At 43.3% G+C, this 21,674-nt stretch overlaps 1 protein-coding gene across 4 annotated transcripts in view; it reads left to right on the forward strand.

Moving 5' to 3' along the window:
- The window catches only part of SH3GL2 (SH3 domain containing GRB2 like 2, endophilin A1), a 191,966-nt gene that overhangs the window by 164,077 nt on the left and 6,215 nt on the right, over positions 1 to 21,674 (forward strand). For all 4 annotated transcript variants that reach the window (XM_074330342.2, XM_074330343.2, XM_074330340.2 and 1 more), the window contains 3 exons: positions 17,420 to 17,563; positions 18,460 to 18,593; positions 20,424 to 20,582. In XM_074330342.2, the coding sequence (XP_074186443.1) occupies positions 17,420 to 17,563; positions 18,460 to 18,593; positions 20,424 to 20,582 (437 nt within the window). The remainder of the gene's footprint in view (positions 1 to 17,419; positions 17,564 to 18,459; positions 18,594 to 20,423; positions 20,583 to 21,674) is intronic.

Genomic DNA, 21,674 nt, shown 5'->3' on the forward strand with positions numbered 1-21,674 from the left:
TCAAAAAGAGGCTGCATTTTCACATTTAAATGGGACTTTGCTCTAAATTTTAACAGTGCTTGTTCACAGTGTTTATTGTGTTTGGTAATTACTTATCGTTAATGAAATTTGATAATTTTTCAGAAGAAGAGAGAACAAATTGCCTTTTGGTTTTTCTTGAAATAGCTATCTCTTTAAAAATCTTTTTGTAGCAACCCATAAACAGAAACCAGATCATTAGAAAATGGTCTGGCTGTAATTTTCATTCTTACAGAAATAGAAACAAACAAACATGGAGTGTTTTTAAAAAGAGTCAAGTTAAAATTTTTACATTAGAGTTTTAAAGTAAGACTCATTGGTTTTGATCTCAGTTACAGTTTTACCCAAGGACACGTTTCACTGGTTTTGAAAATTTACATTATGGTTTTTTGTACACTTCGATAGAAACCATCTACTCATTTGCAAATGACCTTGTCCACTTATCCTACTGGATTCTAATGCTTGTATGAGAGATAGATTTGAAGGGCATTAAAGAAATCAGGTAAGCAGGTCTTATGTTCGTCGTGAGGAAGCAGAGATCGAGAGAGATGAGGCAGCTCGCCCAAGGTCATGCCAATGGGAAGACCTGCAGTCTCCCCACTCGTGTGCGTGCTCATCCTGCTTCCTGAGTCGCAGCGTCTCTCAGGCCTCCTCCCCTCTGCATTTTAAACACCTAACGAGTGTAAATATAGCTAAAGCTCTACACTTTGCTGCTGACAATCCTAATTTGACTGATTTTAGTGAAGGCCTAGTACAGGAATGAGAGCCAGCGTGGCCTTCTGGGGTGAGAACAGGCTTTGGAGACAACTAGGATTCGTATTCTGCTCTGCTTCTTGTATGTCCTCGGGCAAGTGACATCATTTCTCTGTGCTTCATTTTCCTTATCTGTACGATGGAGAAGCCACACCTGTCTCTTGTGTCGTTGGGAGGATTGCAGAAATGATGTATGTGAATTACACATAGTAGATACTTCTGAAATGATAGCTGTGGGATGAAACGTGGTCCTGATCCTCAGTTTCTCAAAGATATTTCAAGACTCTGTCTAAGTTTTCAGACCAGATGGTAGCTATTATGAATACTAATACAAATCATTAAGTATTTGTCTGCTAAAGGTCTTTGCTCTTTTGAGCACGAGGTTTGCTTTCTGTCAGGTAGGTAGTAATGACAAAAGAATTTAGTTCCTAAAAGCAGTGAAAGGCTCCAAGAAAATCTCTTCCATGTCTTTGGTCTTCCCTGGTGGATGCCAAGTCCATTAGGTGTCTCCTAACAGTCAGAACACAAAGATACAACTTGGAATGCTGTGGCCACCTCTTCTGGCCTTTGTGTCAACCATGTTTATCAGTACAAGCCAAGGTCAGGGGTTGGCTTTTCTTCTTCCCTGTTGTGATAGACAGATGCTCTGTCAGTGTTTTTTAACTTGAAATGTCACACTTGAAAAGGGAAGGAAACCACTCTTAAGAGCATAATACAACAGTTTAAAGCAGGTTGTAATTGTATTTTATTTACAAAAGGGTTTCTGCCTAAACACTCCCGTTGTGATCATTTAGGGTAGGGAGGAGGGTGAGTTCATCCCTGCCCCCCTGCAGCACTGAATACCCGCTATCACTTCCTCTGTACACCCACAACCCTGTGCTCAGATATTGTGCTAACCCTCTTCATTCCAACTTGCTGTTCCATAAAGACTACTAGTCTCTAGAGCTACACAAATCCCATTTGCTATAAACCTTAATTTTGAGTTATAGTGAATGAAACTTAATAAAATAGAAAATGACATCAGGGCTCCCTATGTTTCTTTTCTCCCCCTCCCCCCCCTTAGGAAAACAACACACTCCATCCTCTGCCATCATTGTGTTCGGGCCCAAACCCCCTTAGGAATCACCACTTCGCCTTGTCTTCAGAGGCTTGGGATCCAAATGTGCTGACATTTCACGGTACTTTCCTACGAAATGGATCTCAAGGGTTTTCCTACAAATGTCTGTCAAAACCTCAGCACCCACTCCTGTGAGTGTGCTACATCCTGTTTTAGAGATGTGAAAGGAAAATGAGTGGTTTTCTGTACACTCTACCCACAGAACACTTCTGACACCAGATATGTGGGTTTTTCCCTCACACCAACCAATTCTCCAACTTCAGTGGCATATCCCACGATTCAGTTCAATTCTGACCCTATCAACCTCACCAAGAATCACCCACAGAACTCATAGAAAAACTTACTTAATGTTTACTCATTTGTTTTAAAAGATACCACTCAGGAATAGCAAAACAGAAGAGATGCATAGGACAAGTTATGGGGAAGCAGCACAGAGCTTCCATGCTCTGTCCAGGCATGCCACCTTCACAGTACCGCAGTGTGTTCACCAACCTGGATGCTGTCTGAAGCCTTTTGGTTAGGGTTTTTAGGGAGTCTCCATCCTAAATCCATCATGGATAGAGGCTATTCAGAAGCCTTCAGCCACCAATCATCTCATTAGCATATAAAAAATTCTTACCACTTTAGATGTTGGAAGGGTTTTAGGAGTTCTGTGCCAGGAAAGGAGGGGAAGCACAGAAACCAAATGGTGTATTTCTTCTTATGTGATGGATGGAAATGCTAGTACAGGAGTACCTGTTCAGAGATTCACAGGAACCAATGGATTGATCACCATACTGAATAATGATGTAACTGAGTGGTGTATACAAGGTGTGATCAAAAGAGATGGTGAATGTTTAAATAAAAAAAATTTATTACATTAAAAGACACATTGCCATTAATCCCCCTCAAAATACTCCACCTCGCTTCAAACACGCTTACTTCATCATTCTTGCCGCTTTCTGAAGCAGTTCTGGAAGTCCTCTTTCGTGAGTGTCTTTAGTTGCACTGTTGTGGCTGCCTCGATGTCCTGAATTGATTCAAAACATTTTCCTTTCATGGTCATTTTGATTTTGGGGAAGAGCCAGAAGTCACATGGTGTCAGATCTGGTGAATAAGGTGGTTGAGGGTACACTGTAGTGTTTTTATTTGACCAAAGCGATGTGTGACATGGAGCGTTGTCATGATGGAGAATGATATACAGCACACTTTAAAATACACCTTCTCTCGACTGTAGCTCACACCTGACTGACTGTATCAAACAAGTTGAAACTTGTCACACATTGTTACTAAGGTTCCATGCACTGCTTCTGATATTGAAGATCCCTGCCTCTCCGTTGGGTGACACTGAGCAGCAGCATTTACCATATTTTTTGATAACAATGGAAAGGCACCGTGTCACACATTGCTTCTAGTATGACAATTTCTGCCAAAAAGAAAAACCCACAAAATTATGGTGTTTCCTCATCTACCTTATTCACCGGATCTGGCACCATGAGATTTCTAGCTCTTCCCCCAAATCAAAATGACTATGAACATTTTGAATTGATTCAGGACATCAAGACAGCCACGGCGGCCCAACTAAAGACACTCAGGAAAGAGGACTTCCAGCACTGCTTCAGAAAGCGACAAGATTGATGGGATAAGTGTGTTCGAATCGAGGGGGAGTATTCTGAAGGGGGATTAATGGCAGTGGGTCTTTTACTGTAATAAACTTTTTTTATTTAAACATTCACTGTATTGTTTGATCACACTTCGTATATGACTGTATTTCGTTATTCTCTATACTTCATATGTTTGAAATATTTCATCTTTTTTTAAAGTAAAGTATAATATCACTTGGCCACCACAAATGAGAATCGGAGTGCAATAAAATGCCCCACAAGCTGAGGGAGCTGGGGGGTTAACCAATGGAGTGCTGCTTAAAGTTTAACACTGTCTTTTGAAGAAAAACCTTGACTTGTAGCATTTTCCAGTTTCTGTGTTGCTAAGTCTCCCGGGGCCATTTTCAAGATACCAACATGATATCACTGAATGTAGAATTGTGGTGAGAATCTCACAGCTGGCTCCTATGAGCCAGGCTGGCTGTGTCCAGCACACCACTGGGGAAGCTGCCAGGGAAGAATAGCTCCCATAGGTAGAGGCAGCACATGCTCAGTACATAAATAACTACAGCTTTTTCTGTGAAATCAACACTGCAGTCTCTTTAGATTTAATCCACAGACCCAGGGGTGGTGAGAGAGGGAGGAAGGAGATGGGAATGGAGAATTTTCTGGATGTCCTCATATGCCTTCCTGCTCTCTGAAGGACTCTATTCCTTTAACCCAGAGATGGCTGTGTTGTCCCTGCCCTTAGTGTTATGCTACAGGCAGCATTAGATAGTTATGTCTCGACCCACCAGCTCTAAGCACACTCTCCTTGTGATAATTTGGGAACACCATATTTGTTCCGTTCAGTATAACGCTTGGTACACTTACTTTTTATACAATAACTAATTTATCATGTTGGCTATAGCTTTCATTTTATTAAGTGTTCTTCAAATGCCAAGCCCAGGGCCAGGTACTTGACAGTCATCATTTCTAATCCTCCTAGTAACCTAGCAAGGTAGCTTTGATTTTCCCTATTCTGTAGAAGAGGAAAACCATTCCTTTCTTAAAATTATCTGCTACCTTTATTCCAATGTGGAGTTCTAAGCCCTGGACACACATCAGTCAATGAAGCAGACCAAGACCTTGCCCTCATGCAGCCTGCAGTCTAGTGGGAAGAGAGTATAGAGAATAAATATCCAATGTCAGATGGTGGTCAGTGCAACAAAGAGAAATCAAGGGTAAAGAAACAGAACGTGACCGAACATAGTGCTGGCGTCGTTGGTGTCCTCGGCGCACTGAGAAGAGCACAGTGGGAGGGAGAGATCATGGGACCCAGAGTGTGTGGGACCCTGTTGCCGTCGGAAAGGGACACATTAAAGAGATTTGAGGAGAAGAATGACATGCTGACACTGAAAAGGACTCACGTACAGAATAGAGTATAGGGAGTAAGAACGAAAGCAGGGAGGCCGGTGGGAGCCTCTTTGAATAATCCAGGCTAGAGATGATGGCGGCTCAGACCAGAGTGGTCTGGTTTGGGATGTGTTTTGAATGCAGAGCTGACAAAACTTATTGACAGATTGGATGTGGGGTGTGGTACAAAGAAAGGCATCAAAGAGGACTGTGAGGTTTCAGGTCTAAGCAAGTAGAAGAATGAATAGAGTTGTATTGACCAAAATGGGGACTAGTATAGTAAGAGCAGTTATGGGATGATGGTGGGAAAGGTAGAGTTTAGCTTGAACATGTTAAGTTGTGGATGCCTACATATGCTGGTGGAGTCAGGTAGGTACTAGAATACACGAATCTGTCTGTAACCCAATGGAATGGTCTGGGCTACAGAGATAAATTCGAGAATCATTAAACTGACCAACTCAAAGAGATTACGAGATTGTTCAGAATCAATAAAAGGTGGTACTCCAATGCCCACACTTGTTCATCTCCAGAGTACCCCGGAGACGTGTTCTGTGATCTAACCCCCTGGGTAAATCAGTAGGAGAAAGGTGGGGACCTCAAATCTGTGTTTCAAAAAAGTTTTCTAAGTAATTCTGACACACACACACAGACACACACACACACATTTGTGACAACATGGATGGACCTGAGGGTGTTTGCTAAGTGAAACAAGTTAGACAAAGACAAATATTGTATGATCTCACGTTGTATATGTGGAATCTAACAAAATGAAACTCAGAGATCAGATTGGTGGTTGCCAGAGGCTAGGGGTAGGGGTGGGTAAAATTGGTGAAGGTGATCAAAAAGTACAGATGTCCAGTTATAAGATAAATAAGTCCTGGGGACTTATTTATTCCAAGCAACTTCCTCTTCTGTTCTTTATCTCAGATTTGTATTATCACCTACCCAGGTATTCAGTGTAGCGACGCTAAAGCAGTGTTTCTCAACCTTAGCTGTACATTATAATCACCTAGGGGACTTTAAAAACAGTCGATGGCCATGCCATGTGCCAGACCAATACATCAGGAATTTGGGAGTGGAACACAGCATAGGTGTGTTTTTGTTTGTTTGTTTTCTGCCTGAACTTTTTACTGATTTGTAACATACAAAAACATGCAGTGGTCAGATCTTATGTGTATATCTCAATGAGTTATTACAAATTGATAATCCTGTGTAATCCTAGTTCAAGAAGCATTACTAGCATCCCAGACACCCCCTTCCAGACACAAGCTGCCCTGACTTCTAACACCATACAATTTTGTCTCTTAGAACTTTACTTAAATAGAATCACAGAGCATGTACTCTTTTGATCTGGATTTTTGTGTTCAACTTTATATTTGTTATTGATGTGTGTAGGTGTAATTTTTTTCATTCATTTCTGTATAACATTCTACTGTGAGAATATAGCACATATTCTTTGTCCATTTTCTCACTAATACACATATGGGTGTTTCCATGTTTTTGGCTCTTTGAATTGCCCATTTTTGGACATGTCTGTTATACATGTACACATTTCTGATGGATATGTACCTACAAGTGGAATTGCTGAGGCACAGGGTATATGTCTGCTCAGTTTTAGTAGATACTTCCAAATTGTTTCCCAAAATGTCCTATCAATTCATACTCCACCAGCAGTATTTGAGAGTTCAGCTTATGTCGTGCGGGAGACCCTGCTCGCTGTGCCATTTGTCGTGCGGGAGACCCTGCTCGCTGCGCCATTTCTCATGCAGGGAAGCCTGCGGGGTCTCTGCTCCCGCCCCCCATACAAGAACGCAGGATATGGTGAGGCCAAAAAGGAACACCCACGGAGCCATAGGTAGGGGAGTCATACCACTATATTCTCTCTGGCGGCACTATACTCTCACTGGAGGCTGGATCCACACTGTCCGCAAACCGCCATCCACGCTTGCCAGCCCAGCCGCCATTTCCTTGCTAGCCCCCATTCTCTCTCTCCTCTCCTCCGTAGCCACAGCAGTTATATTGGCGGCTAATTGGCTAACTGGCTACAGCTGACGGCCAATCAGCCACAGCTGACGGCCATCTACTACCCGAGCCAGCACTCCTCCACGTGAGGCCGAGAACCTGGAAACTACTCTCTGGGGCTCCGCCCCCACACTCCACCCCTACAGGCTCTCGCCTCACAATCTACGCGACAAGCGTCTTCCGCGAGGGGCCCTGTGCGAGGAGCCTGAAGGTGAATGCAATATCCTGGACATAGCCAGGCTCTCTGGGCACAGCCAGGGTTTCTCAGGGCACCACCAGTGCTTCTGGGCACGGCCAGACTTCCTGGACTTCTTAGGGTACCACCTGTCTTCCCGGACACAGCCAGGGTTTCTCAGGGCACCACCAGTGCTTCTGGGCACAGCCAGACTTCCTGGACTTCTTAGGGTACCACTAGTTTCCCCGGGCACAGCTAGGATTTCTCAGGGCACTGCCACTCTCTGTGGGCACAGCCACACTTCCTGGACACAGCCAGGGCTCTCAGGGCACTGCCACTCTCTGTGGGCACAGCCACACTTCCTGGACACAGCCAGGGCTCTCAGGGCACTGCCACTCTCTCTGTGCCTCTCAGGGTACCCTGCTGGAACAACAGCGACTCACAATCAAGGTGCTTACATATTCTCAATGGCGGCCAGTCAAGAGACAAAAGCAAATATCCCCCAGTTCCACTAACAACAGTTCCCAAACAAACAGTCAAGCGGTCCATTAAATTAGGGATGGAAGGCAATTCCCCATAGTCCATAGTCATTCGCCAGGGCTGTCCTGGGGTGAGGGACGACCTTGACCTCACCCTCATCTCCCACGGAGGACTCAGCAAGCGTTACCACCTGGGACTATAAGTCCTGCATCCGGGCTGCCTGAGCAGGAACTTCCCCGGCCCACAGGGCTGCAACGACCTTCGCTTTCTCTGGCCTGTACTGGTTGGGGAACCGTCCACATCTTTCCACCTCTCCACGGGGCTCCATCTCTGCAGCAGCTGCATGGCTTTTCCTGTGCTGGTGGGAGAACCGTCCACGTCCTCCCACCCCTCCACGGGGGTCCAGCTCTCCGGCAGCTGCTCCTGCTGGTCTTCCAGAGACTCAGTGTTCATACACACAAACTGCTCCACCGTTCTTTGCAGAGCTTTGGCCGGCACCATACCCTGCTCGCTGCGCCATTTGTCGTGCGGGAGACCCTGCTCGCTGCGCCATTTGTCACGCAGGGAAGCCTGCGGGGTCTCTGCTCCCGCTCCCCATACAAGAACGCAGGATATGGTGAGGCCAAAAAGGAACACCCACGGAGCCATAGGTAGGGGAGTCATACCACTATATTCTCTGGCGGCACTATACTCTCACTGGAGGCAGGATCCACACTGTCCGCAAACCGCCATCCACACTTGCCAGCCCAGCCGCCATCTTCTTGCTAGCCCCCATTCTTCTCTCTCTTCTCTCTTCTTCTCTCTCTGCTAGCGTAGCCACAGCAGTTATATTGGCGGCTAATTGGCTAACTGGCTACAGCTGACGGCCAATCAGCCACAGCTGACGGCCATCTACTACCCGAGCCAGCACTCCTCCACGTGAGGCCGAGAGCCTGGAAACTACTTTCTGGGGCTCTGTCCCCACAGCTTGTTCTATACTCTCTAAACACTTGATGTTTTCTGTTTTTTTTTTTTCACTTTAACCATTCTTATGGGTATGTTTCGGTGTGACTGTATTTGCATTGCCAAAATAACTAATGAAGTTGAACATCTTTTAGATGCTAATTAGATATTTAGATATCTTCTTTTGTGACGTGTCTGTTCAGATCTCTTACCCTTATTTTTTTTTAATTGGGCTATTGTTTTCTTATTAGGAGTTTCTTAATAGGAGTTTGTTATTCTGCATGCAAATTCTACTTTGATAAAAGTACTGTGAATGTCTTTAACTCGCTTTGTTGGTTGCTTTTTAACTCTAAGACGTTCTTTTGAAAGAAGGGGGTTCTTAATTTTAATATAGTCCACTTTATAAATACTTTTCTTTATTGATAATGTTTTTTAACCTATTTTAAGAAGTATTTGCATGCTCTCCAAGCCATGAATATGTTCTCCTATATCATTTTCTAGAAGTTGTGCTGTATTTCCTTCCGTAATTACATCTGCAACCCACCTGGAATTGATTTTAGTTAGGCATAGTATGAGATGGAGTCATGAGTCAGTATTTTTCCTTATGGAATTTAGAAGACCCAGTACCAATTCTGAAGGAATCAATAATTTAAAAACTCCTCAGGTGATTCTAATGGGCAGCCCACCATTGCCCAAACATCATCCCAGATGTCCCTCTTCTTTCTCCTCGTATTTAATCAGTCATCTGGTCCTGTTCTACTCTCCAAAGGATTCTGTAATTAATCTCTTTTTCTCCTCTTTCCTTAGGACTCATGTATTACAGTATTCTCGTAGTACTGTAATAGTTGTCTTCCCACTTTGGGAAGATGCCTTCCTTCCCACTTCCTATTTTCCCTGTATTAATGATAGGAATCTTTTTTGCCAAACCTAAATCTAATTTAATTTGAATTAAAGCCCCTTTAAAGGGCTAGATTTTAAATAACTCTGTGGGGACAGAGCCCCAGAAAGTAGTTTACAGGCTCTCGGCCTCACGTGGAGGGGTGCTGGCTCGGGTGGTGGATGGCCGTCAGCTGTGGCTGATTGGCCGTCGGCTGTAGCCAGTTAGCCAATTAGCCGCTAATATAACTGCTGCGGCTACGAAGGAGAGCGGAGGGGAGTGGAGGAGAGTGAAAGAGAGTCGTCGGTGGGTTGCAGACAAAACGGACAGCAGGTCGCACGTCCAGTGAACCCAGCCTCCAGTGAGACCGTAGTGGTATGACTCCCCTACCTATGGCTCCGTGGGTGTTCCTTTTTGGCCTCACCATATCCTGCGTTATGTGGGGAGCGGGACCAGAGACCCTGCAGGCCTCCCCGCACGACAACTCTCTGTCAGAAACCTCGGCTGGGAATCATTGTCTACAAATAGAATCTAAGCATGATGTTGAAGGCCCTCCACAGCCCAGTTCACAGCCTTTGCAGCCTCTTTCCCTAAAGCACAGGCCTTTTGAAGTTTCCAAATACATCAGGCACTTTCATGTACCTTTGCTTATTGTCTCCAGATGCCTAGAATGTCCTTTCCAATGGCTCTCCCTTTACAGCCCATTCTTGAGCACAGCTCAAGTGTCACCTGTTTCGTGCGCCTTCCCAGCCTAACTCTTCGAGGCAGAAGGCATTGCTCTCTTCTGTGACATGGATACTGCTTTATAACCTTGTCCACAGGATGGCCCGTGTCTGACTGTATCGCAGTGAGTGGAGTGGGTCTCTCCAAGTACATACCCAGCTCACTGGCAGCAGAGGCTGGGCCTGGCTTCTCTCAGAGTCTCCCTAGCGTAGTTCCTTTCACATAGTAGGTGCTTCATAAATACTTGTTTTGCTCATCTTTATCACAGAAAAAAAAAATGTTTAAAAAGCAGCTTATTAGTAAGTAGCAATTCAGTCAGGCAGTGCAAATTCAGAATTTTTCTTTATGGGGGAATACCTAATTGTTTCCATTGTAATTTATTGATTGGTTCTTCATAATTGGATCTGTTTTATTCCTCAGCTAGGGCTCATCATTTGGCTTGGGAACCTTCTTCTGTTGGGGGAAATGGGAGCCTATTTCCTGATTGTAGGAGTTTGGGTGATTAGTTTCTTATCATTTTCACATAAAGCAGTTTTTTATGGTGTCCTTCAGAGGTGAATTACTTCCCAAGCGTCAGTATTAATAAGAGTGAATGGGAAGTGGGAGTCCCCTCATCTGCACTTTAGGAAATGGAGTCAGAAGAAATGAAAGACCCAGCAGCCTCAAAATTCTTAAACTCCAGTGTGTGTGAGGGAAGCACGGCCGGCCAGGTGCTGTCAGCATGGCCTGTTGGCCCAACCCATCCTGTCAGATCGCAGAGTCAGTGTATAATTAGGGCTTATCAGCAGCCTCTAGCTTTATTCAGAGCATCATAGGAGGTCTCTGTGCTTTTAAACAGTGCAGTCGTTTTCTCAGGATTAGGAAAACAGGTATATTTGCAGAAGAATTTTATAAAAAATTAAAACTTTTAAATGAAATCATTCAGCTCACAATTTATAATTAAGCACCTGCTGTATGCTTGGCACTGTGCTGGAATTCAACAGGATACCGTTTCTCAAGTTGTAGCAGGAAACAGACATGCTGAAAAAAAAGAAATAAAATATCATGTGAGATATGATCAGTGTATGTCCGACACAGTGGAGACATAAAATGAGGGAAGGAGTCACTTACAGTTAAAGGCAGAAGAGGTAAAGGGTGATTAGGAAATACTTTATAGAAGAGGTGTCCCTAGGATTGTGTGAGGCAGGTAGAGAGAGGGAAGGCTGCTCCAAGAAGAGCGACAGTTCTAGCAACTTCAGGAAACTGCCAGAAGTTTCCTGTGGCTGAAGGCCAGGGTACACTTTCTTTGAGAAGTCTTATATCTAAGAAGGGTCACCTTACGTAAGGGAACATGGAAGAGGTTTAGGAATTAATATTTTTTTTTTCCCCTCAGCTTTTTATGGATGAAGACCCTGAGACTCAGAGAGGTTAAGTAACTCATGCAGAATCACACAGTGAACTTACCAGCATGTCTGGCTGTCATGCGGGGAGGCCTGCAGGGTCTCTGGTCCCGCTCCCCATACAAGAACGCAGGACATGGTGAGGCCAAAAAGGAACACCCACGGAGCCATAGGTAGGGGAGTCATACCACTATATTCTCTCTGGCGGCACTATACTCTCACTGGAGGCTGGATCCACACTGTCTTCAAACCACCATCCACACTTGCCAGCCCAGCCGCCATCTTCTTGCTAGCCCCCATTCTTCCTCCCTTCTCTCTCCTTCTCCCTCCTCGTAGCCACAGCAGTTATATTGTGGCCAATGGCTCACTGGTTACAGCTGACGGCCAACTAGCCACAGCTGATGGCCATGCAATCACAGTTGGCCATTTACTACCTGAGCCAGCACCTGTCTATGTGAGGCCGAGAGCCTGGAAACTACTCTCTGGGGCTCCGCCCCCACACTGGCACTCAGAAATAACCAACATTTATTGAATGTTTACCATATGCCAGCATTGTAACATACAGTATGTTATTTAGTCCTTACATCAGCCTAACCCAATGAGAGTCAGGTACCAATTTTACAGAGACGGTAACGAGGCCCAAAATCACCTGGCAAGAAATAGAGCCAGCATTTGGACTCAGACAGTCTAGCTCCCGAGTCTGCATCTTAATCCCACTTTGTTCAACTGGTTCTCCTTTCTGGTATTTTCCCCATAATTAGCAGCTAACGCCTTCCGACCTATAGTTATTCTCTCTCTTTTATGACTATCCTGAAAGCATAGATTTGCAGAAGTGAAATATGGACAGTCAGTTTTATTGACTCACTTTCAGGGCTCTCTCTCAAGGATAGATCGTAATTTTTTGTCAGTTGCGATATTAGACCATCAAACACTGTGTCAGGCAGGGTTAAATCAGGACAGCAAAGCCATTGCGGATATTATGGAATAACAGATTTAGTATGAGAATCAGAGTTTGTACACTTATGGGAAGATCTGGATAAATAAAGGTCAAAAAAGTGGAGCTGAAGAATCAGCAAAAGGTCACTGATCAGCCCTGGCCCAAGTGAAAGAGCGTGGGGATCTGGAAGGTAGGTAGGCAGGTCCCACTGCTGGGTGAACACGACTGCAAACGGCTCTGGCGTGGAAGGCTGTGGAAGGTTGTTGGCTCTCCCAGGTTACTACCTCTGAAAGTTGACAGCCAACGGTGTGTGGCAGGCCTGAGATCACTGTTGGGCAGCAGAAGCAGCATTTGAGAAGAAGAGCTGGATCCAGAGCAGGGAAGCGTGAGGACAGCTGCAACCCATTTCCACCTCTGCCTCAGTCTCTCACCTCTTCTCACCAGTCACAGCTGGTGAAGAATATTGAGGCTGCTGCTTTACCTTCACCTCCCACATCTGGTACATCGTCACTTTGGACCAGTTCTAAATGGGAAATGTGGGGAAGAGCCTCTGGGAAATGCAGTTCCTGATACAACCGAGGTGACAGTGCAGCTCTCCGGCACAGATCTCACAGACAAGAGAGCATGGTAGGGAAAGGAAGGAGTGCGTGCTCCTGTCTCCCTGTCTGTCGCGTGTGTCTCTGCTACTTACGCTTTTTGCTCTTGATCATTGAGCACTGATAACACACTTACAAATGAGGTGTATTTTTTCAGGGATGCACAGCTAGTAAGATTAGGAGCCTGGATTTTCACCTGTTTGTATAAGCCCAATGCTAACATTTATTTTAACACGCTGTGCTGCTGTCCATGAAAGACAAGACTTGTTTTCCTGTTTGTTTATTTGGTTTAAGAAGTAAAAATGTTAAAAACTGAGGTTTAGCACAAGGGCTGAGTTTTCAACTTTCCCAGCTAGTTAACCTCACTAGATAAGCAGCCTTAAGAGAGACTGAGCGGTGACTCACGCAGACGCTGCTTTTAGGTCAGAGGAAAATAACTGTTGGCAGGGCGAGCAGAGCTTCTGTTTTACTCTCAGCAGAGCTTCGATTTCCCTTCGGCTGTGCCCAGAATTAGAAAGCTCGTCAGGGATTATGCTTTAGAGTTGGGAGATGATTTTAGATTGAGCTTTAGGCAAAGCCCCTGTTTGTCTTCCATAAAAGATAGCACAGATTTGGGGGCCAGAAAAAGAAACTGCCATTTTTAGTAGAACACAAAACAATGGGAGCCCTTTTTGGGGAACAGATCAGCCTTTTATGGGCATCCTAATTTTACTTCCTGCTGTTGAAATTCATCTGATACATTTCACCTAGAATGTGTACTCATCAAGCCCGTTCCTAGGATGGCGTTTTTCTGATGGCATTTCACCTGTTAATCCTTATTACCTTTTCCCAGCCAGTTCTCTCTACACCAGTGAACATATTTTTTTTTTACTTGAGCTTTTTTGGTTGAAAGGCCCTTGAGGTTAGAGCAGTGCCTAGATTGTCAAGGTACTGTGTGTATTGTTTTTCCTGAGGGAAGAAGAAATGGGAAATATTTTAAATTTAGTTTTTTTTTTTTTTTTTTTAATATATAATGGAAGTAATACATGCACATATTCTAAAAATCATATAGTTTTATAAAGTTTTTTTACAGAAAGCAGTAGTCCCGTGGAGTTGCATCCTTTCCCTCATTTCCATGTCCCGGAAGCAACACTGTTAAGACCCTTTTGACTGTTCCTTTGGGTTTTGTTTCTAATCTTGCAACGAGATGCTTATATTGCTCCTTCTTGATTTTCCAATCTTAGGTGTTTTCCGTTTGATTCCCTTTTGCAAGATGAGAATTGTTTGCTCTTTTCTTGTTTTCCCATTCTTCCACATCCTTTCCCTCTCTCATTTCACTAGTACGTTTAAAAGCCAGTCTCTTCAAAAATTTACATTTTATGCCCTTGTAAATTTGTACAAAGCTGGGACATGTAGAATAATAACCCTATATTTCCTTTCTTAAACAGCCTTTTTGTTTTTTCCTGGAATTAATAACTTTTTTTTTTCATTTTTTAACCTTTTGTGTATGTTTCACTAATTCTTTCCCAAACTCTCTGCCACACATACGAATTTCCTCTCAATACGATGAAAATTGTCAGGTGTTCGCCATCTTTGAGGTATCCGATGCTGCATTCTGGATTAGTTAATGTCTTAGATTGGGTTTCCCCAGAAGCAAACCGTGAGGCAAGGAGTTGAGCACAAGAGGTTGATTGGGGAGGTGATTCCAGAAAACCCTGTTAGGGGAGTAGGGAAGGAGAAGAGGCCAGTGAAGGAGACATTAGAAAGCAAGGTACAGTGGTGTGCAACTACAACTTGATCCTGCTGGGGGACATGGGGCGCTCACAGCTCCTTTATAGCTCATGGCTCCCTGAACTGTACATACCTAGTTATGTGTAGTATCAGCTACAGCGCCTTATGCTTGATGCACAATGACCATCTTGAGACCTCCCTTTGTCATTTTCACCACTTTCCTTATATTGGATCCCTTTTTCTAGATTTCATACCTGTCTCTTGATTTACACCTTCCTTTTGGTAGAGTACCTCTTCTATTAGCTTGGGAAGAATAAATTGTGACCTTCCTGTGCACTTCAAAATATCATTATTCTACCGTTATACTTCACTGATAATTTGAGTGTAGAATTGTAGATTATTTTCTCTAAGAAATTAGGAGTCATTGCTCCATTGTTTTCTGAGGAAATTTCTCATGTTCATGGTTTTCTTATGTTCAGTTTTCTTCTTATTCTTGACATTTTGTGTGTAACCTATTTTTCCTCTCTGAAGGTTTTAGGAACTTCTCTTTGTCTCCAGTTTTATGAAATTCCATATTACGGGTCCTTGGTATGGACCCTTTGATCCATAGTGCTGGATGTTCAATGGACTCTTTCAATCTGGAAACACATGTTCGTTAGTTTGAGGAAATTTTCTTGAACTTTAAAAGGAACTTCTTGCTTTTCTCTTTTTGTGTTATTCCTTTTTTGGAATTTCTATTATTCAGCTGCCAGACCTGGACGGATCCTGATTTTATGTTTGCTTTCTGAATTTTTATCTCTCTCTCTCTCTCTCTCTCTCTCTCTCTCTCTCTCTCTCTCTCTCTGTTTTTTGTTTGTTTTTTTTTTTTTTTTTTTATTTATTTATTTTTTTGGTTGTTGCTGTTCTACTTTGGGGCAGGGGGATTTGCTTCAACTTTATTATCTTTGCTTCTGTTGATTTTTAAATTGTATGTTTTATTTAAATTCTTTGCTCTCCAGGTATCTCCTTTCTTTCAATTCATTTGGTACCTCTTATCATCTAGTTGTTGCTTATTTCTCTTTGACCTGCTGTTGTTCCTCCTCTGTGTCCCCCCAGTACCCTGTATGTGTTAGCCATCATTGCTTTTATCATGTCTGTTGCCACTGTCTGTTTATCTGATGCCTCACTAGACTGTGAGCACCTTGAGGGCAGGGGCTGGGTCTTTCCTGGATTTCAGTTATGGCTTCTTACAGAAAAGCCTTGGAAAATATACTCTCATGCTCTCTTCCCTGCCAAAAAAGTGTAATCATGTGGCATTTTCAGTTTTTGAAATTGAACATGTATGATACACTTTTCTATGAAAAGCAGAGTAAATAAATGTGAGTTTAATGTTTTTTTTTCAAGTTAACACCAGGCTTTGCATATTGCTTTTAGCCTAACTGCTACTTACTATGTGATTCTAAGTTTCAAGACACTTCCCTCCGCAAGCTTGCTTTGCAGTGCCTCACTCCCATACACTAGGGAGATGCTTCTGTGACGCAATGTAATCCCCCGAATGACACTTAGTATATACACTTCACTCTACTTGCTTTTCAAATAGATGCTACCCTCAGTTCACTCTAAACTTTGTAAAGGAGGGGCCATAGCTGTCCTGGTCATTGTGACATGCCTGGTGCTGGGAATGGAGGGGGGTCCTCTCATGAGAACTCTCCTCATCTCCAGTCTCGACCTTTGAAGCCCAAAATCGAAATAAAAGCCTATTTGAAACAAATGTTGAAGATGAAATGTCAGCCGCGGGCTGCTGGAAGTGCCTTTAGCTGTGATTCTCTCGGGTTTCCATGCCGAGGGCATCCTGGGCACAGCCCCAGGTTAATGGACAGCCCCAACGCTAATAATTAACCTGAGGAGCGCTGGTATCCTAGCATCAAGTAAATCATTGATTTTAACAGTGTATTAATAAAGCAGTTTCTTCTTCTAAAACTGGAATTGCTTTCTAGTCATCTTCTTTTACAAAAATAAAAGCAAATAAGTAATTAAAACCCTGTCTTTGTGACACAGAACTAATGTTCAAATGCAGTATGTGCTAGAGAAATGACTAAGTATTTTTCACGAACACAGTGTTTCTGTCCTTCCTGGGTGTGTTTACCGTCAGAATCTTAGTTAAGAAGTGTTTTGGGAAATAGTTCTATGTTATACATGCTGTAAGTGAAACATGGCCTAAGGCCCACACTGCAAGAATTAATTAATTTCCTTCTTTAGTCCATAGATGCCTAGATTTGAAATTCTAAACTAGAATCCTAGAATGTAGAGAGCACATAATCCAGTAGTTTTCAAAATGCTTTCTATGGGGCCGTCCATCTTCACGAAGTCACTGCCAGGGTCACCACATGGAGAAAGGACCGGAACGAGCCCAGAAAGAGGGGAAGAGCACATGAGGATGGGATCTTCACCGGGAAGAGCTTTGACTTTTCTGTTAAAGTCCTTATAAGATTTGGAGAGAAAGGGAGAGTTTAGTGATTAAAAAATAAAATAAAATAAAAATCTACCTCTACCCGTACCTATGAAGCAACCCTCACATATTGTCGACGAAGACACTGAAGCTAGGAAGGTGAAGTTACTGTTTTCAGTGGCTGAGCTGGTTTACAGACTGGTTGAGGCCTGATTCTCTATCCAGCCCTGTTTCTGCTTGATCACATTTCCTACTTTGAAAGCTTTTTGTCTCTTTGCCTTCAGCTTCCAGAGCTAAACTCAGCATGATCAACACCATGTCAAAAATCCGTGGCCAGGAGAAAGGGCCAGGCTACCCTCAGGCGGAAGCACTGCTCGCAGAGGCCATGCTCAAGTTCGGAAGAGAGCTTGGGGATGAATGCAACTTTGGTAACCAGTGCTTTCTCACATTTTAATTCTTTCCTTTGTCCACAGGGGTGTTAGTGCCCGAAGGAAACTCTGTAGGAAAGTATTCAAACCATTTGATATTTTAATTCTCAGTTAGCCTTGTGCTTGTAGGCCAAACATTTGTTTTCAGAGTTGTTTCATCATTTTTAGTGTGATTCGGTGTAGAAGTTTTATGTATGTTCTTTTTCCTTGTTGAGATCCAAGTCTTGACAGTAGCTGGTTGATATATCCAGATGTCTGGACACTTACTCTTGAGTGTGTCTGGCAGTAACTGGATATCAGGGCAGAGCAAATTGTCACGATGAGCATGATGCAATACCCTGCCCCCTGAGCTTTCTCTCAGAGCTCTGCCCTTTTGTATGTGGTACCTAATTCTACTACCTCAGGTGAGATACCAGGCATATTATTCCTTCCCCTCTCCATCCTCTGATCCTCAGCTACCATACTAAACCCCTTCCTTTTTCATCCCATTGTGATGTGAGGTCTTAGCAAACGCCTGTTTTTTCCTGGTTGAACTCAATTATCTGTTCCTGCTATTAACTTCTGCTAAATGTATTGGCCTTAAGCAGGTTCCCTATTAAGGAATGCTGGTTATTACAAGGGAGGGCAGGGAGCTTCTCAAATTGCTTTTCAAAGGAAAAGCAGAATTGTATAAGAGACACCACCTGCTTAGTAGGCACTGAGTCTTGCCGGTATGAATTGTCTAAGGTGGAATACACACTGTTCTCTGGAGGGCATTATATACTTACTGTCTCTTAGCTCGGTTGTCTTCAGAAGACAAGCCGAAATCCATGGGTTTTCCTCTGTGATGGGCCCTGTTATTCCAAATGCATTTTACTCTGTTCTTTAACATGCAAGGGCTTCATTCTCCCCTCCAGGCCCAGCGCTCGGTGAGGTAGGGGAGGCCATGCGGGAGCTCTCGGAGGTGAAAGACTCTTTAGACATGGAAGTAAAGCAAAACTTCATTGATCCCCTTCAGAATCTTCATGACAAAGATCTGAGGGAAATTCAGGTATCTGCAACTAGTCCTTTGGGGAGTGGGCAGTTTCAATTATATACATGCAGGTGCCCTTTTCCTTAAGAAATCCGTTTTCAATGCATGTTGTCAGCCCTGAGCATGTGAATTGCAAAACAGTCTAGGCAGATAAATTGAGGGAAACCAGAAATGCAATACTTTTTGCCCCACTATTAGGACTGTTCCACTCACGAATATTACATTTGATTTCTCCACTTTCAATTTTCAAGATTTTTAAAGCTTTTTCTCTCCAGACGGGTAATACCCTTTCCCTTGTAATACACAATTTTATGAATTATTTTATGGTTTTCTGGGCTGATTTCACCCTCTAAAATGTTAGCTGTACCAGTTGTTAGCTTAAACACATAGTGATTCTGTCACTCTATAAACACATAGTTTTCTGTCTTTATAACAGTTACCAGGATTGAGGAAGAGTACCCGACTGTTCTCTTTCTAAGACACGTAGAACAGTTGCGCTGTTCCAAATAAAGCACAACAGGCTTTAACTCTATCTAGGTGTGTCATGTTTGTTCATTCCTTCAACAAATATTTGTTGAGCCTGTCGGAAATTTAATTTTCTTTATTGTGAACTGGCCGTCTCCTGGATCTCCTTTTTCTGGGTGAAATCTCCTTCAGCCCTACCACTTGCTCAACGTTGCATAGTTAGTAAGTGGCTGACTCACTCTAAGTCTAAAATGTAACTCTGACCTAGTACTCTGCCCTACAGCTGACTGCAAGTGCACATGTTTTAGAGCAGCATTCCTTCCAAAGGAATAAACATTTAGCTTGGATCAGAACATGGACCAGAGGCAGGAAGGTCTAAGATACGTTTCTTGTTTCTTTCCTTCTCATTTCTTTACTACCCCACCTCTGTTTCCTTCTCCTTCCCTTTCTTTCTGTACACACCCAGGATCCAGGGAAAAACCAGCACGTTCTCCCACCCATTAGTAGTGGAACACAGCATCCCTTAGGAAAAACACTTTGTAGCTTTGGGAAACTACTTTTCCACTTGGTTACTAAAGCTGTTGGGCAGAGACTGGGCAGCCACGTGGTAGGTATGAAGCAAGGAGGGACCGAAGTGCAGTGTGGGGCATTAGGCCCCTCTAAGTCCCTTCCAAGTTAGGTTTCGTGCCTGAGTGTCCAATGGGAGACTTAAACTAATGATTGTTTCCCTGAAAGCTGCTTCAGTCAACTAGAATAAGTGCTACTATATAGATTCCTAGGCCACAGGCCTTGATATTACCACTTAGATGATCAGGAATCCGTATTTTAAGTAAGCATTTAATAGTAATTAATAAGGTGATTCTAATAGATTGGATAACCACAAAAATAAGTCCTTTCTAGCGCTAATGCTCTATGATTCAAAAAAGCAAGAAGGCCATTTTCTCACTTCATTTCAAGGAAAGTGTTTTTTTTATCCTGCCTTCTCATGAGATACCATTTCTTCTGAAGATAGGGACTTGTGGGCCCTTGGTGCCTGTACATTCCACATGTGTAGGGCGTGTTGACATATCCCCAGCTTCTGTCGGGAGGGAAAGACATATTGCAGCTTGGCTTTGCCCCAGCTAAGGCAGAAAATAAAGGGCACTTGTATCTCCCATAATTTCTTTCTTGCTTTTAATTATTTTTAAAGATATTTTCCCACATGTAGCCTTTGGAAGCATTTGCCCCACTGATGCATGTTTCTTTACTTTTCTGGAGACGTGATATTTTAGAATTTAGCCTGTCTTATTTTGGAAGATAATAGGCATGATGTGAAAGTGAGCTGTACGTAGGCCTTTTCCATGAGTCCTTTCCAAAGCATATTCCTGCCCGTGACTTTTTCAGCATCATCTAAAGAAGCTGGAGGGTCGACGGCTGGACTTCGATTATAAGAAGAAACGACAAGGCAAGATTCCAGATGAAGAGCTCCGTCAAGCTCTGGAGAAATTTGATGAGTCTAAAGAAATTGCTGAGTCAAGCATGTTCAATCTCTTAGAGATGGATGTGAGTTACTCTCTTGTGGTTTTTAATTGAATCTTGCCATTGAGGCACAAGATTAGTGTTCCAAAGGATTATATAATTAACCATGCTAATATCTGATCACACTATGTGGTGAGAACTTCAGTAGATAGTTATTTCTTTTAAATATTTTGAAACTATAAAGTAGATGGAGAAATGGTAAAATTTTTTTCTGTATTCCTCTTGTTTGATTTCACTACATTTTTATCTACTAATGATCTTAAAATATTCCTAATAGCAGGGAAATAAAGAATGTGTCTGATGATCCACATATCATCAAATAGCTCAGAAAAACACTCTGTTGAAAGGCAGAGCGCATTGACTTCAGGTTGTATGAGAATATCGACTAAACTGCATTTAGAAGTGAGCGTCCAATGTAGGTTGAGATGTTCTGTATTTTGACTTTTTTTCAAAAGGTAATTTCAATTGAGATTGATGATTGTGGTGTACACATGGATATTACATTTGGGGCGCGCTTTCACATTTCCAGAGTACTATGTTATTATCCGTGGCTCTGAAAGTTACATTCCGACCACTTATACCATAAAACCTGGTAATTAGCTTTCCTGCCCTTGCTCCCCACCTGTGGTCCCATCAGTTGTTGACCAGCTTCTGCCAGGATGTTTACAGAGCCTTTGTGTACTCATCACGTAACTGCTTTGCCCTGAGTGCTGGGCACAGGGAAGGTGTGCTGACCACATCCAGACTTTCCCACCACCCAGAGACACTGCAGGTTTGTGTTTCTGTTTATGTACAACAACTTGTCTGCCTACCTACTGCAGAGGAATGCTGTAGGAATGAGGGGTGACCTGAATGAAGCGCTCCTTCCTTGTTCCCAGGGCTGCAAAATGCAGGAGGCAGCATTGCCTCTGTTGACGTGGAGGCCACTAGTCCACCAGAACACAACACAAGCTGCCAAATGGAGGGTAACCGAGGATGCTTAGACTGTTAGCACTGGAATGAACCCAAAGGTCACTTGACCCAACTCCTTTATATTACAGATGAGGCTCAGAGAGGACAAAAGATTTTCCGTCACACTATACTGCCTCCCATGGTGCCTCATGTGAGAAATCAATA

The sequence above is a fragment of the Rhinolophus sinicus genome, chromosome 16 (genome assembly GCF_057876585.1).
Source record: "Rhinolophus sinicus isolate RSI-liver-muscle chromosome 16, RSI-T2T, whole genome shotgun sequence".
Taxonomy (NCBI): domain Eukaryota; kingdom Metazoa; phylum Chordata; class Mammalia; order Chiroptera; family Rhinolophidae; genus Rhinolophus; species Rhinolophus sinicus.